Source organism: Gorilla gorilla, chromosome 15 (assembly GCF_029281585.2).
Source record: "Gorilla gorilla gorilla isolate KB3781 chromosome 15, NHGRI_mGorGor1-v2.1_pri, whole genome shotgun sequence".
Classification (NCBI taxonomy): domain Eukaryota; kingdom Metazoa; phylum Chordata; class Mammalia; order Primates; family Hominidae; genus Gorilla; species Gorilla gorilla.
Window position 1 is genome coordinate 23072804 of NC_073239.2, and position 16638 is coordinate 23089441.

Sequence of the window (16638 nt, forward strand, 5' to 3'; positions counted from 1 at the left end):
CATGCCAGTTACGTAAACCGTGCAGAGGTAACTAGCGTTCCTGGTTAACAATGAGTGCTTTGGAGTCAAGTGGGCTGGGTTTAAACGCTAGTTCTGCCACTTCCTTGTTGTATGATCTTGGGCAAGCTATTTAACCTCTTTGCCTCAGTTTTCCTACCTAGAAAATGGAGACTGTCATTGTACCTAACAATCGTTAGGATTACAAACCTTAATGTATTTAAAGTACTTAGAACAGTGCCTGGCACAGAGTAATAGCTTAATAAACGTTAGTTAGGGCACTTGTTCTTCAAGTCACCTGCTTGGGCTTCTTCCAAGCGTCCTTTCCTTTCTTTCTTGTTCTAAAGCCTTTTAAATTTAAAAAAAAATGTAAGTATTGTTAATTAGGAGGCTATAAATATGAAGAGATAAGGCTCACAGAATGATTGAAATACCTCACAGAAAAGGCACCAGGAATGCACAAGTCAATCATTAGAATAATAATACCTCTGAATTGTTTAGAATTTTATATATTTTCTGTGTATTTTCCACTTTTTAGACCCTCGGCCACCCTATGAAAGGTTTCGGAAATATAATAAATATGAATTGACTACGTGTAAGTGTCTAGAGTCAATAAAATCAGTATTTATTCTAGAAAATGAAATACCCTTGTGAAAAAGAAAGTCAGTCTGTCCTTTGCATTAGCCCACAATAAAAGGGTAGCGATGAGGTATCTGTGAGAACTCAAGTTATTGACATCACTGACCTATAAACATATCCCCTTCAGCATGATATACAGCACTTCAGTACCCTTGTTTTTGTATAATTGCTATTACCAAAAGCCTTTCAATTTCGAGTGCTCAAACGAGAGCAATTCATATTTCAGATAATCTGCCAGCAAGGAAAACTAATTTCAAAATATTTGATCATAAAAGTTGTCCTCAGCTTCTACAGAGATAATTTAGTCAAATAATATCAGATAATCTGAAAGCAGTCTTAGCAGGAAATTGCTAGGGACGCCATCTAAGCAGCATCCTTTTGCACTTATATAAATGTACTGAAAGTGTAGAAGACTTTGACAGCCTGCCATATGTGATTTCATTCCATAGCCTACCTACTTTACCATCAAAAGTTATATCCTTTGAAGCATTGCCAGAATTACTTTACCCCAGTAGATATGCTAGATGTGCCCTTTAAAAGCCATATCATTTCTTTTCTACTCTGACTAGTTCAGGGTAGCATCTGCTCAACTAAATTCCTTTGAAGGTTAAAAATAAAATAGCCTACTTCGCCAGGCTCCCCTCCCCCAGCCCTACCCCAGTGCTTACGAAAAAATGTCCAGCGTTGGATGAACTGCAGAGAGCACACATTTTAGAGAAGAAGGAGCCTGAGAAATTGCCCTTTCGTTTCACACTTAAGAAAAATGAAGATTCAAGCTGCTCCAAGGTCACTGGCCTGACTAGCAGCAGCGGCAAGACCAGAACCAGGTCTCCTGGATCCCGGTCCAGAGCCCTTTCTCCTGCTTTTCCAAAGACTCAATGTCTAACAGACAAAAGGATCCAGCCAGAAACTGACAATAGGAAACACCACCAACGGAGTGTCTTAATTTTATAAACAGAATATGAATGCTTGGATTTCATCTCCAGGAAACATTTGCTTTTTAGAAATACTCATACTTGGCACTCTCTCTCCTCAGTACTGCTGACAGTTGCAGTCAGTTATTACACTGTTGTGACTTGGAAGCTGATGCCCCCAAACGGCTCAAAATTAGTAACATCATGATTCAGGATTGTCTGTTTTCCCTTCAGCTTGCTAATCTATGCTTCTTTTATAATTATTTTAAAAGGCACTATCTGATTTCCTGAGCACCGCCCCAGGTGTTCTAAGTGATAATGAAAGGATAAACATATCATCCAGTGTCACAGAGCAGTTGTGACATTTTAGAAATATCTTCAGTTCAACTCTTCTAATTTCCATGTATGCTACAGCCAAGGTTGCAGGCCCGTGTTTTTACTAAAGAGCTGAATGAGTCCCAGTAATTGCATGATTTACTTGTCTGCTCAAGTGAAAAGGTTTTGAAATGTAGTGGAATGGCAAGGTCCTTTCTTGGTCTTTGCAAACCCGGCAACGTCAATTTTAATTAATGAACCGGAAAAATTATGGGGTTTTTTATTATTATTTCAGGGAATTGGTTCCTAGTCTCACCTCTTATTTTCCTTGAATTTGCATCTTCTGTCCTCAGGGATGTGTAGACTTTTCTAATTCACACAGATATGTAGACAGGACATCACAAGCATGCAAAACTGCTGCTGTACAGCACTCTGAAGTGACCCTGGACAACTAGACTGAACAGTCGGATCATGTTTTCCTCTTCCAGACGACCAAGTTGCAAGCAACATTCCCACTGCACTTGGCAACCAAGGCTAAGGAGATCTGTGCTTACTAGGAGGGATCTTAAAAAGTTGTCTGCCAAAAGAATCTCATTTTCCATCCTCACTTCTGATTGATCTTAAAATGGAATGCCTCTGAATACTTTAATTTTTGTGCCTCTCTCTCTTTCCTTCACTCCCTTTTGATTTTGTAGATTAGATAACAATCTCTGTATAGACATTTAAAGCCCAAAACAGGAACTCACCACTTAAAGGAACACAAATACCCCATCTGTATTGTAATACAAATAATCTCTTACTTAGTCATCTGGCAGGTTTTTAGCCTTAACATTTCTTAAAGCAAGGCAAGCCTGTACATTTTATGGTAAAGAGCCAGATCTTTACCATAGATAGAGCTAGCACTATCATTCACATTTTCTGGAAATATTTCTGCGTCTCCCCTGTTTATAAGGACAAGAACGTTTAGTACAAACGTTTTTTAAGTTCCTAACAAATACCAAGTTTAACAATTAGGGACTTTAGCCAGAAAGAAGTATCGAAGAAAGTAGAGTAGGAACAAATATGTGAAGGTCAAGGCTGTAGAATAAAACTCAGAGGTTCAGGAAACCATCCCCTATCTGCATGTTCCTTAAAGCCTTAGCGCGTTCCTAGTGAAGAACCATTTTTTTTTTTTGTTTCCATGGCAAAGCAGTGCTAAACAGGATTACCTGGGGTCCTAAAACAATGTTTCTATTGGCAAGAGAAGGCCAAGAGGGAAGGGGTTTCTTAATATAAAGCTTGCTTCTCCAAAACCTAGAAGAAAATCTAAACAGCATCTGTAATTCTTTACCTGATACCCAGATGCATATTACTGACATACTTCCTAGGTTCACCAAAACCCACACATGGCCCACAGGTATCTGTGTTACCTCTGCCAAGGGCCTTGAACTGCCTTGAAAACATCCAATCTAGGCCATATTTTTTCCTTCCCAGGGAAAATTTCTTTCTGCATACATTCTCTTGCTCTCAAAAAGTTTGCATAGTTATTGAAAGTAATAGATTTAATCTGCCAGCACATTAAAAATTAACAGCATCAGAGAAAGTTTTTGTCTTATTATTGAATGTGGTAAATTTGCAGCTGTAGGAGCCTGAAAGGAGGAGACGCCCAAAGGAAAACCTGGTGTGCTGCTTTAGTGAGTCATTTTGGAAATTATTTATATCTGTAGATAAAAATGCAGTAGGCACGAAAACCATATCAGAAAGAAACAAATTGTATGCATTTATAAACATATATAGGCATGTGAATAAGCACATATTCACACAAAAATGCATCAAAAGATACTTTAAATAATTCAACTGCTATCAGTCTCTTTAACAATGATGATTTTAAGAAAAAGAGATTATATCTTTGGACTGTCATTCCAAAGAAGGGAGTGAGGATGAAAGATAAAAAGCCATAGGGCATTTGTTGTCTAAAACTGACATCAATTTTCAGGTTACCAGTCTAGTTCTAGAACTTATGCAAAAATCTAAAGTCAATTTCCTTATTACAGTCCTACTGAAATTATCACTGAAATTGTTGCCATGTTACTTCTGTCATGAAAACCATATCTTTTTATGTAAGAGCCAAAACCCAATATAGATTGAATGTGTGTGTGTAGAAATGAAATTTGGATTTCACATGAATTTAATGATTTTATGACCTCCTTCCCAGAAGGTCAAGTTATTTCTTATTCTTCATATGAGCAGTTTGCATTCACTCATCATTCTTATAGGGTCCAAGCTAACTGAGAAAGGATAGCTGGCTTAAGTGTAGAGGTATTATTTTGCATATATTGCCCATATAAGCACCACATTATGGGCAGAAATTATCTTTACTTTCTAACTTTCCATAATAAAATAAGCCATTAAATTAATACCATATAGAAAATACTGCTTGTCAGGCAAAGAAATGTATATTGCTTTCCAGAAAACCAGGGACATTACATTGCCAATGCCTGCATGAATAATACATGGGTTAATTCAGAAAAACACCGTTTCATTATTTAAAAATGAATAAATTACAGACTTAGAATGATGACTAAATTTTCTTAATCTTACTTTTGCTCAGTGCTCTACTTCAAAATGAATCTGAAAATACTGTTTAATCCACACAAATAAAATGAACTAGCTCCTTACAAAGTATTTTTTTCTGACTTTAGATCTCCTCAACTATAAAATGAAGAATACTCCATCTTCCCTTTTGTGTCTTGCTCACTTTAAGTCCAGAAATTAAGAAGCAATGTAGGTTTTCGATTCATACATTTGAAAATGGTAAGCTTATCTTGAATTATCCTGAGATTCTATGATTCAGTCTAACAAGCACAGCTCGCTGTGCACAAACTTCCTGTGTTTTAGCCTCACTGTCTGGAAAAATATGTTCAAAGGAATAAATAAGAATAACATGATTCTCACGTACGATGACGCACATTTCTTTCATTTTCTTTCACAGATAGTGGTCTACTCTGAAGACCTGTTAAAAATCAGTCCCATTTGGGCACTGATGAAAGCATGAGGAGAGAAAGAAATGCACCTGTAATAAGAAATTAATTTGGAGTTAAAATAAGTAAAACATCCCCACGCAGTGCATTCAGGCTAAGCATAAAGTGACAGCCAGCAGATTATTCTACCGATTTCTAATGCTGGAAATTCGGATGGCATTTACTAGCATAACCTTTCAACTCTGAGCACATCAATAGAGGCCGACAGTGGCTTGAAATATGATTCCTTGCAGATAGCATATCCTCATTCATCTGACTGTGCTGCTCTGTGCTCCATTGCACAAACAGCGTCTCACCCACTTCTGAGAGGACACTAATAAAAAAGGCATCAATTTTCAGCTCTAGTACTACTGTGATCTCTTTATATGTTCGACATCCAACATTAAATTAAAATGCTGTTATAAATCCTACTTTCTGAATCTGGAATGAGTGTTGGGTTTTTGTCGCATGAGACTGCAGCAAATCTTGTCAAAAGCAAGGAAGCACGTCTTGTTCACTCAGAATTAATGTTGTGGATGAAAGAAGGAGGTAAAAGGGGTTGAATTTGGTGAACTGAGGGTGTCAGAGGCAGTGGGGACTGGAGCTTCAGGGTGCCAAACCAGGCAGGGTATTTGCTGCTTTCAAGAAGTGGCTAATCAAGAATTGTAATTATCAACGACAAGCTGTGTGGCAGGAAGATTACTGATCAACAGACATACACATCCACACATCCATACATATCAACAGAAAAATTCTAGGCATAAAAAAATTGTCGATTATTACCCTGTGGAAGAAAAATACTTTCCAAACACCAACGGTCCTGAAGAAGCCCTGTGGATTCTATCAAATCTCTGCAAAGAGGCTGCCATTGGGATTCAAAGCCAAATAGCACAGGTGACATGTTTTCTGGGCCTTATGTCATTGTTACATAATTTTAAGGTTATAAGAGAAATACCTTAAATCACTGGATTGCAAGAGAATAATATTATTAGATACTGACATGTATGACTTAAGACAGTTTCAGAAGGGTTCTATGTAAAGATGACAGGGGAGGGAGGAAAATAAAACACCCTGCAACTACAGAGAAGAAAGAAACTGGTAAGGTTTTTCCATTCTGCTCAAGGTGGCGATGCATTATAGGAGAACATTAGGGATTTTTTCTACTCTTTCTGATGAAAAGATCCCTGCCAATATAGATGATCACCTAAGAACTATGAACTAAAAGGTATTAGGAGCTTCAACAAAGATACAGAGCACAGAGCTGTATTCTTCTGCCTGGCTCGTTCATAACTATGGATGAAATAAAGAGGCGTGTTTGCCTATTTGGAAGGGTGGGGTGGAAGGAAAAGGGGGAAGAACGAGCAGTTCAATATCTGGATCGAACAGAGGAACTTTTTCCCCCAAGGATCCTGCCGGGAGGAACCTTGACATGCACAAAGTCAGAACGTAGACAAAGTTGCCCTGGTGAGAACGATAAGGTCACCCGTGGGATTGCTGAGATTATCTCTGTCAAGCACTCGGACAGCATGCAGTCAAATGATGCATCATGCAGTCATTTTCGGGGGGGGGAAATCAATTTCTTCACCAGGTCGCTATTTGCTTTTCAAAGTGCCCTTGTAGGCCTTCACCACCAAGCATTTATCAATTTAAATGTTGTAAATTGATAATGTGCCACTGTGCCTTGTACTGTTTCTGAATTATTTTGATACTTATATTTTCTCAATAGTCTCCAAACCCTCAGAGCTTCCACATTCAAAAGGGCATTTTTCTTTGTTACACCCAGAAGTGATGAACTTTTTATGATTAGTGTACAGGGGACAAATGTAGACTTGCTAGTTGGGGTGGCAGGGGGGTGGTCACAAGCTGCAGAAAATTATATATTTTTCTTCTTTTTTTAAAAATTAAGGTATGTCTACTTGAAATATTTTGAAAAGGGGGGCCATAAAGCAGTATTTGCATTCATTTATTAAGAGAACTCCAGTTATCCTAGCACTGAATACATTTAGAACACCAACTGCAAAAATGCTAACACTTGGCTCCATCACTGTAATCCCTCTGCTGTGTTGAAATAATACCTTTTTTGTCTTTATATTCCAGCTCTTTAGGATGTGATGATGCCAAACAAGAATAATAACTTACAAGGAAAGCTAATGTCTTCTTCTTTTTTTCAACCCCACTACAGAAATATATATATCTTCTACAAGCAGGGAAGTAAGAGTATTAGCCACATACTAACCTCAACTTGATTTGCATTGAAAAACACAGAATGGAAGAGTGAGGCTTGCACTTTGGAAAAGCAAAAGAAAGACATGGCAGTTGCAAAGCATCTTTAACCTCCAGTGATTTATTGGCCCTCGGCCAAGTTATCAGGGGAATCTAATTCTTCTTTATTATTCAAATAAACCACATTTGGCACCATGGTTCCCTTTCAGAATAGCTTCACAAATAGACTGAGCTCTGTCATTTATTTGACCTTGTACTTGTGTGCTGTAGCTGTAATTTTATTTGCCATTTTATATAACAAATGCAGAGAAATCTAAAATATGGAGATGAACAACAGGATAAGGAAAGGAGTTTATGGCAAATATATCTGCATGGCTTAAAAAAAAACCCAAATTTAAAACAACCACTTACCCCCTTTCACCTTCACCTCTATTAACTCTTATTATAATCTGCAGCCACCCTGCCCTTTTCAGCAAGCTGCCTTGAATCTAGCCAATTTGTAACCTTGTCTGCAGCTACCTTCTGGCTGGCTTACAATAGTCAGGAAATACCTTATATAAGGGTGAGGACTTGGTGAGAAAAAGGGAAGTGACTCATTATGTGCAGGAGGGGACTGGAGGCAGTGGGGGGTGATTAGAACACATTTCAAGAGAGGCTTTAGCTGGCACGTAGGGTATTTTCTAATGATATCACCCCATACAAATATGTAAATTTCCTGGCTTGCTCTAGATCTCATTTTGTTGTAAACAGGACCCTACATTAACTTGAATGCACTTTGCTGGGATAGGTGTGCATCAGAATTATCCTGTCTCACCTCACTTTCCAGAAAAAATGTTTTCAGAGGATGTGAGTCCAATTGTATTCTCTGGTTAACTGAGTCTCTCATGTCCTCTGCCTCTGGCAACGATAATGTGAATTTCTCATGAGGGCTTAGAAGAAAATGCAGGATGTGAGTACGGGTGAAGGAAAGCCAGTTTGAAACCCTGTAAACCACCAAACTAGCCAATGCTATTGTGAGGCCTGGATGCGGGAACAGAACATCGCTCTCCGATGGTCTTCCGCACAGCTATGGCTGGCGGGGAACGGGCTTCTGCCTGCTTATGAGATTTGTAATTTGGGTCTTTGTGTTTGCTGTGTAGATCACGACAGCCTTGCTGTGAATATGGACTCCAGTGGAAGCAAATCAGTGTCATAATCTACAGGTGAGCTCTTCCAAAATCCTACGTGAGATTTTCAGATTTCAGTCCCAGAAAAACTTTGCCTTCCTTAAGAAACAATGGTTTTTCATTTTTGATGGTTTACTGGATTTCCCTTTTTGCTTTGGTTACCATGAAGCTCATGGTTACATCTGAAACTTTAATAAAGACCATTTATAATAAATGGTCTTTTTATGAGCCTCTTTGTTGTGTTTTCCTACTATGTGGTAACAGTTTACCTACTTTTGCTTATCTCCTTTTCCTTATTCCCTAGTTCTATTTTGACATTATTTTTATCATATGTGTTTATGTAAGCTATTTCAAATCCTTTGTGGAAAGAGGAGAGTATAAGCCAACAAATAAATATTTCTCTAAGCTTTAAATCCTATATCAACTAGAAATATTTTTTATTTATCATGTAAAGTCTGTTTTGGATTCTTTGGCGATTAAGCCCCTTACATTTTGGAAGAGATTTCATAAATGCTGGCTATATATCATTGCTACATTTTCAGTGTTAGGGAACCCATTCTGTTTTCTTAATTCATTTCCACTTCTGCCTGTTCCATTATAGCTAGAAAGCAGAGCTGTCATGAACAGCTCTGAATGCCATCACCAGGTATAAGAAGTTATTCAGTCTCTATGCAAGCCAAACTCAGCATCAGTATGTGGGAATCTTCCTTTAAGATAAGGCCTCTTGGTGAGTAACTGGGAATCATTTTTACACAGGAAAGCAAGTCAACAGTGCATACTTCTATAACCTGAAACCACTTCTTGGATGTTGTTAGTTTAAATATATACATCTCTCCTCTCTCTCTCTCTCTCTCTCTCTGTGTGTGTGTGTGTGTGTGTGTATGTATGTGTACCTGGCAAAGTCAAGAGGACTGCTGAGGAGCTTCAGAAATCATCATCATTCACTCATTCCCCTAATTACAACAAGATGAGAATACTTTAAAGAGAATACCTGGCACGCACATGCCCTGGACACCAGGAGCTGTCCCACCCAAGGGAGTGTCAAAGAGAAAATCCGCTCTGGCTGTCTCTATCCCCATGCTACACAACAGAGCTCAGTAGAAGTTTCCCTATCTTGTTTTCTTGTGAGCCAAAAAAGAATCCTAATTCTTTCCTGAGCATAAGCTGTTTTAAAGCCACCACATTTATGTACACATTGAAAGAAAATAAAACTGAGGAAGGGATATCTTGAGAGTTAGCAATACTATAGTTAGCAATACATAGTTAGCATAACTATGTTCTGTAACAAACTGACATGCTCACAGTCCTCCTGAACAATTTCACTGGACAAGTCTTTGATGACAGAGTTACACATTGTCTTTATTTAACAAAACTATTTGGAAAGGAAAGGAGGGTCCATAACTTTACAGATTCCTTATCACTGTCTAGAATTTGATAGAATAACCAGTTAGCCAAAGTTGTAGAATACAAGCAGAGCATTTGGTTTGCATTTGATTAACGGGGTGTGTGTGTGTGTGTGTGTGTGCTCATAAAACAACAAATGCTTAATTTACTTAGAGTATATTTACTTTGTATATAACCCCACAACCCCTAAAACTGAAAAAGGGCATTGATGAAACTTGGAAAGAGTTGTATCTTGGGGACCTCAATTTCTCTATTAGGACTCAAACTGGGTTGAAAACTCTTTTCCAGAGTTTTAGCATAGATTTTTTTTTCCCTCACGCTTTGGGCATTTAAAAATATATCATGTTCTTATCAGATTCTTTTCATATTAATGCAGAACTATACTTAAGCTTTAGTTTTGAATTCTAAATACATAAACTGGTATATGCAAAAATCACTTTTAAATACATAACTTGGTATATGCAAAAATCACTTTCTACTGATTGATCCCTCATCAATTCAGTTGTATAGTGCTACCAAATGAAGGCCCATGTCTCCTATCTCATAGCCTCTACCTGCATATTTGACAGTTTCTGCCAACACTGAACACATCCATCACAGGAGAAGAAGGCAATGGCACATTTTGGCCAGGGTCTGCCCCTGGATAAGTCAAGATGCCGACTACTGGTACGTGCTTTAAAACCCATTATATATAGAAGCAAGGACTGACTGCACAGAAATTGCCAGATACTGTACCATGTCTACATAGTTGCTTTATTTCACAGAAACGTCAATTATTTGTCTCAGATTTTACTTAATGATACAGTAGAAAAGCAGCTAAATAAAATACTTTTAAGGAGAAACCAGCATAGGGTTAAAGCCAAATTTTTCTTGAACAGATGATATTTCAGATGGCTGCACTATTCCAGATGCATCAATTTCCTTGAAAATCCAATCCATATATGTGCATATGCTGTGCTGGCAGGAGGACTGACTGAAATGGCCAAAACCCAAGAGCTAATATTCTTTTGGCCAGAATAATGCAATTATTATTTTCCTAGCTATCAGTCTAAGCATACAGAGCCATCTGTTATGCAAAGCAAACATACACATCTCAATTACAGAAAATGCAGTTGCCTTGACAGAACTTGGATTACACCACTAACCAGGGCTGTAAAATGTGTTCTGAGCTAGTATATAATGGATGCTTTTCAGGAGTTCCCTAATTAGCATTTACCTGCTTAAACTAATTATTCATCCTTCTTCTTTACTGGCTTATTAAACTTTGCTGGATACCCTGCATGAAACATGAATATGTGCATTGCAGAACAACAAACAGTGGTGTTTCCAGTTCTATATGGTAATAACAACATCGCAACACGGTGGCTCACCAATTTCAGAATTGAAGATTCTCAATACTAGGTCCCAGACAGATTAAGACAAGGCTTAAACGCTGTTAAAGGCTATTACAAAACCAGATCTTTCAAGAAGATACGAGAATACTAATACCGAGTTAACAAAAGCTCGGTTTCTATCATTTGGTTTGCTAAAGTCCACATAAAATAGAATTACTCCACACGCTATAGCTGAGAGCTTGCATGTTCTTCAAAAAGCATTAACAGACCAGACCCTTGTTTGGATTCTCAACAGTAAATAATCAAATTTGGCAGTGTTTCTCCTCCTTCCCCAAGCCTCCTTACATGCCAAATCTCTCTCTCTATTATTTTCCAATGTCTTTCTTGATTTAGCTATTACCCAGCAAACTCACTAACAGCCAAAAGGGTCCAGCCTTGCTGGATGTCTCCTTAGAGCTGTGCCAACTTTCAGAAGCAGTGAGTCTGGGGTAGGTCCTGCTTTAAAGGAGAGAGACAAATCTTATCTCTATCTCTAGCTTCAAGGGGCAACTGAACGAGCGGTAGATTATCCAACTTGGCAGATCATCACACACACACAAAATCCCTCCCACTGAGGCAGTGTTTTCCTCATGCCAAACTACCAGATGAAAGGGGTCAAACTCAGCCAATCACCTGTATGGGCGCAAATACCCAGATGTTCAGCATTTTTATGGAGAAAACGTCTGGATAATTAGCTGAATTGCAAACCTTGCTTCAGGATATTTTGGCATTCACTAGATGCAGCCCATGTCTTGGAATTCACTGGAACTTAAATTTTTGTGTTCCAGGGGAATATCGAGAAGTAACATCCAGGATTTTTGTCCCTGGCCCATCAGCTTCCATTTTCTTTTCTTTTACCCTCCGAAAAACACATGTGAGTAATTAAATGGCAAATAATGAAAAGCTATCTTATTTTACGAAATCATCTTTCAGCATTAGGAAGCATTTGCAAAGGCAGCAAAATATATCCTTGCTGGAACCCTCCCTGCAACACATTTTAATGGTCTCTTTCAGCATTTCTTGACTCCAAATGACTCCTGCCATTGTGTCAGCTCCCAGGATAATGCAGGGTACTCCATAAACATCCAGTAATAGGACACAAGGGAAGCACTATTAGTGTGTCCCTCTCCTACTGGGCACAGAGGTTTCAAAGTTCAAAACAACCAAGGGAAGAAACTTCATTTGTTCTCAATAAATTAATAATGATCCTTGGGGGGTGGGGAGCAGAACTAAAGTTTTTGAGCACAAGTTTATTCTGAATGTTCAACAGTGACACACAGGTTTCTCACTGACTTTGAGAGCACAGTCAGGTAAAGCCATTAAATAATAAATTTGATAATTCATGCTAAACAGAATATTCCTTGAAGAAGGAAAAACATGAGGCTGAAGAAGGCTTCATAATCGCTGCCAAGAATCTAAAATTGTTTTACTTACTTGTGAGAGGCCTAGGTAGATGGAGACTGTTTCGGAAATGTACAAAAATTTTCCTTCTTGATTTAGTGCAAATACAAAGCCATCCAGGGACTGCAGGAAAAAGAATAAATATATAAATAGATTAATAAATACAAAGGATGCAGATTTAATTAGTAAGGCAACTGAGAAAAAGCAATACATTGAATTTTTTTTTTTTTTTTTTTTTGAGACAGAGTCTTGCTCTGTCTCCCAGGCTAGAGTGCAGTGGCATGATCTCGGCTCACTGCAACCTCTACCTCCTGGGTTCTCCTGCCTTAGCCTCCCGAGTAGCTGGGACTACAGGCATGTGCCACCATGCCCAGCTAATTTTTGTATTTTTAGTAGAGACAGGGTTTCAGCATGTTGGCCAGGCTGGTCTCGAACTCCTGACCTCAGCTGATCCACCTGCCTCAGCCTCCCAAAGTGCTGGGATTACAGGCGTAAGCCACCGCACCCGGCCACGCTGAATTTAAGATAGTCTTTTCTCCGTGTTTAACGAAAGTCCTAAGATCTTTTAGTATTGCATTATACATGAACAAATTAAATGTCTGAATTAAGACTGAAAGCTTTCTTTTACTTTAGGGACTTATGTCTCTGTCATTTTGATCAAGGTACATTACATTCATGTACAAAATAAGGTCATGCTGATTTTATGAGCTGTTGCCTTTATTTTTTTTTGGATTCAGTGGTTACTGAGATTAAATCAGCAAGATTCTCCATTAAATAGTTGAACAGGAATAAAGATCGTAATGAAATGAAAGAAAAAAAGGCTTCCTATATCAAGAGCAAGTAAAATCACTACTTGCACTACGATGAACATCAACAATTTGCTAATTAATAAGGAATTATGCCTTCTTTACTCCCAGTGCCCATTGTGTTAGAACAATAGGAAATGTCAATACATTAAGGGATAATGTTTATGGGCTGCAATCTTACAAACTGTAATCCTGTTTTGCAAAACTCTCTGTTAAAGTTTTATAGTGACAGTTTTAGTTTCTATCACAACTCCTGAAATGGAACAAAAGAGAAAGAAAGAAAGAAAATAAAGAAAGAAAAAGGATGCTACACATCATCTGTAACTCCTAAAACCTCAGTCCACTTTCCAAATGGAGGGTTGCATTTTCAGTTTGATGAATGGTGTAAATCATCATGAACTCCAACGGCAATACAGCATTCAAACTGAGAATAAATTTGTTTCACATTCTTGCAATCCAGTGCGTCCTACACCCTCTGTCATCCGCATGTCTTTTGTTTTGCTTTATATTTATTTTTAACAAGGTAAGTTGCACAAATGCTGCTTGTACAGGAAAAAAAGTTTTTAAATGTGAGTGGTGTTAAAAAAAAAAAAAAGGCTGTGAATTTGCAAATACAGGAAACCCACGCTAGGAACAAGGTGTATGAAAATACTAAATTAATGACAAAATTTGTATAATATAGAAAGGTGGAAGAAGTGTGTAAATTTAGTTAGAAATATGTGCCTTCTCAAATCCTAGCAATAATTTCAGTCTCCTAAAATACTGAATTTTGGGGTAATATATATTATATATATTCTTATATATATATGTGTATATATATGTATGCATACAGATACACACACACATATATTATATGTATGTATGTATATATAAAATTTCGATTTTCTGCCAGATACAGTGGCTCATGCCTGTAATCCTAGCACTTTGGGAAGCCAAGGTTGGCAGATCACTTGAGAACAGGAGTTCACGACCAGCATGGCCAACATGGTGGAAACCCCATCTCTACTAAAAATACAAAAATTAGCTGGGTGTGGTGGCACACCTGTAATCCCAGATACTTGGGAGGATGAGGCACAAGAATCACTTGAGCCCGGGAGGAGGAGGTTGCAGTAAGCCAAGATCACGCCACTGTACTCCAGCCTGGACAACAGAGCAAGACTCTGTCTCAAAAAAAAAAAAAAAGTGGATTTTCCTGTTTCCTGACCTGTTTTCACTGCCCCACTGGTCAGAAACTGTGGATGACGCCCAATCCCCTCCTCTGATTTCTTGGGTTCTGAAAACAATTCAAAAGTCACATTATATTGTTCCACTAAAGGGCAAATGACATGATAGATGAGCTTTTAGCTACAATAATACAATAATGCCAACTTACATTGATTAAGCATTCTGTGCTAAGCAGTTTGCACATATTGTCTCTTTTAATTTTCACAAGTACTATGAAGTTATAGTATTATTATCTACATTTTTTTTTTTTAGATGGAGTCTTGCTCTGTCTCCCGGGCTGGAGTGCGGTAGGGAGACCTCGGCTCACTGCAAGCTCCGCCTCCCGGGTTCACACCGTTCTCCTGCCTCAGCCTCCCTAGTAGCTGGGACTACAGGCACCCGCCACCACGCCCGGCTAATTTTTTGTATTTTTGGTAGAGACGGGGTTTCACCGTGTTAGCCAGGATGGCCTCCATCTCCTGACCTCGTGATCCGCCCGCCTCGGCCTCCCAAAGTGCTGGGATTACAGGCGTGAGCCACTGCGCCCAGCTGTTATTATCTACGTTTTATATACAACGAAATTGAGGATTAGTGAAGTTAGGCAACAAGCCTATTCCTAGGTTGGAGTTTAGATTTGAACTTTGGCAGTGGGACTTAATAACTAACTATACTGCCTTACAATAAAAATAAAGATTCTCTAATTGACATGTGTAAATTAATGAAAAGGCGAATATTCACAGCATTTCTGAAATTAAAATATTTACCCTAAGAGGCAGCCTGTACATCTTAAACATCGTCCCTTGTTTTTGAACAATTTGTGTTCAAACAATAGAATCCTTTCATTGTGGGTAGAAGACAGAGGGGAAGTAGGATGGCAAGAGATTACTTAAGTTGCTTCCACAGGAGGTTACCTGGCCACCTTTGCTGCGAAATATTTCCCCGGAACCAGCTTTTGGGAATAAAACACTGTCTAAGGGAACTGGGCTCCTTACCTTTGACAAAACTGCCAAACCCTCTGCAGTCTTTTCTGATAGAGCCTTTCAAGCGCGGGATGTAGTATAGCGGAACCTCACTTTGAACCAGTGCAAGGGGAGAGATATTTCCTTCCTACAAGTTTGGGAAGGATCTAATTTCAACTATCTTTACCTCAAACAAGATGTCTCCTGAGGATGACTCATGAAAATTAGGACCCTCCCCTTTGTGACTATTCCCTTGGATCTTATAAAAGGGCTTATTAGATTTTCCATTCGACCTGATAGCCATGGCTTGGTACACAATCACGGAGAACTGTGTAAGTCATCTTCACAAATTTTAATATGTCATTGTCAATTAGAGCAACAACACAAAGATCACAGGAGAACTTCCAAGGACACAAGGGACAGTTGGAAGCCTGGTTGGGTGCAGAAGGATGGACTGATGAAGCTGGTGTGGGGATAATCTCCTATAGTTCTAAACCTTCATTTTACAGAGGAGGAAACTGAGGCACAGAGAGGCTAAGTGGCCGGACAAGATCAGATGGCCAGTCAGTGGCAGAGCCAGGATTAAATCTTCTTCACTCCCATAAAATTATTAAAGCATTTATGGCATTGTATGCTTCTGGTTGGCTTATTCAGCTCTCAACTAGAGAATTTCTGAATCACTGAATTTCTCAACAGTGAGGCAATGCCTTATTTATCTTTCTCTAGCTGGCACCTAACAACCACTCAATCAAGATTTATGAAATCCAGTTCTACCTCCATGCTCAGTGCTCCCTTTTCCTTATATCACAAATACCGTAATGACTAGTAAGGATGGAAATTATTTTCTTGAGGAGTCCAGCTTATGGACTTAGATTATTTACAGATTCAGATTCCACAGATTTCCACTATGGTCTGGGACACCTCCCGATATTCAGAATAGAATGGATTCTTTTATGTCCTTCAAAGTACCCAGTGCTATTTCTGAATAGATGTGTCATTTGCTGTCTACGCATATCCTTTACTTCCTCACTAAAGGGGATTGTGATTTTTAACATGAGGTTCAGATTTCATGTACTTACTAAAATATTTGAGGAGGTTTGGGCACCATAGCAGGGTAAAAGAATATCTGGAGGCTAAACATCTGATGCTATTAAGCAGTGGCGATCTAAGAACTGGCCAGTTTTTTTTTTGGCAAAAACAGAGGCTTCAACACATGTTCCAATTTCCTGGTGAGATTAA

The 16638-nt window shown here is 38.6% G+C and overlaps 1 protein-coding gene and 1 long non-coding RNA gene across 12 annotated transcripts in view; one reads left to right on the top strand and one right to left on the bottom strand.

Annotated features, from left to right (window-relative positions):
• Positions 1-16638, bottom strand: part of NPAS3 (neuronal PAS domain protein 3) — an 867326-nt gene that overhangs the window by 230718 nt on the left and 619970 nt on the right. For all 11 annotated transcript variants that reach the window (XM_055361312.2, XM_055361314.2, XM_063697703.1 and 8 more), the window contains one exon: positions 12465-12554. In XM_055361312.2, coding sequence (XP_055217287.2) covers positions 12465-12554 — 90 coding nt within the window. The remainder of the gene's footprint in view (positions 1-12464; positions 12555-16638) is intronic.
• LOC129526622 (uncharacterized) lies at positions 7787-9241 on the top strand. The gene is made up of 3 exons (XR_008671300.2): positions 7787-7933; positions 8227-8289; positions 8855-9241. It is a non-coding gene; the product is annotated as an uncharacterized lncRNA (long non-coding RNA).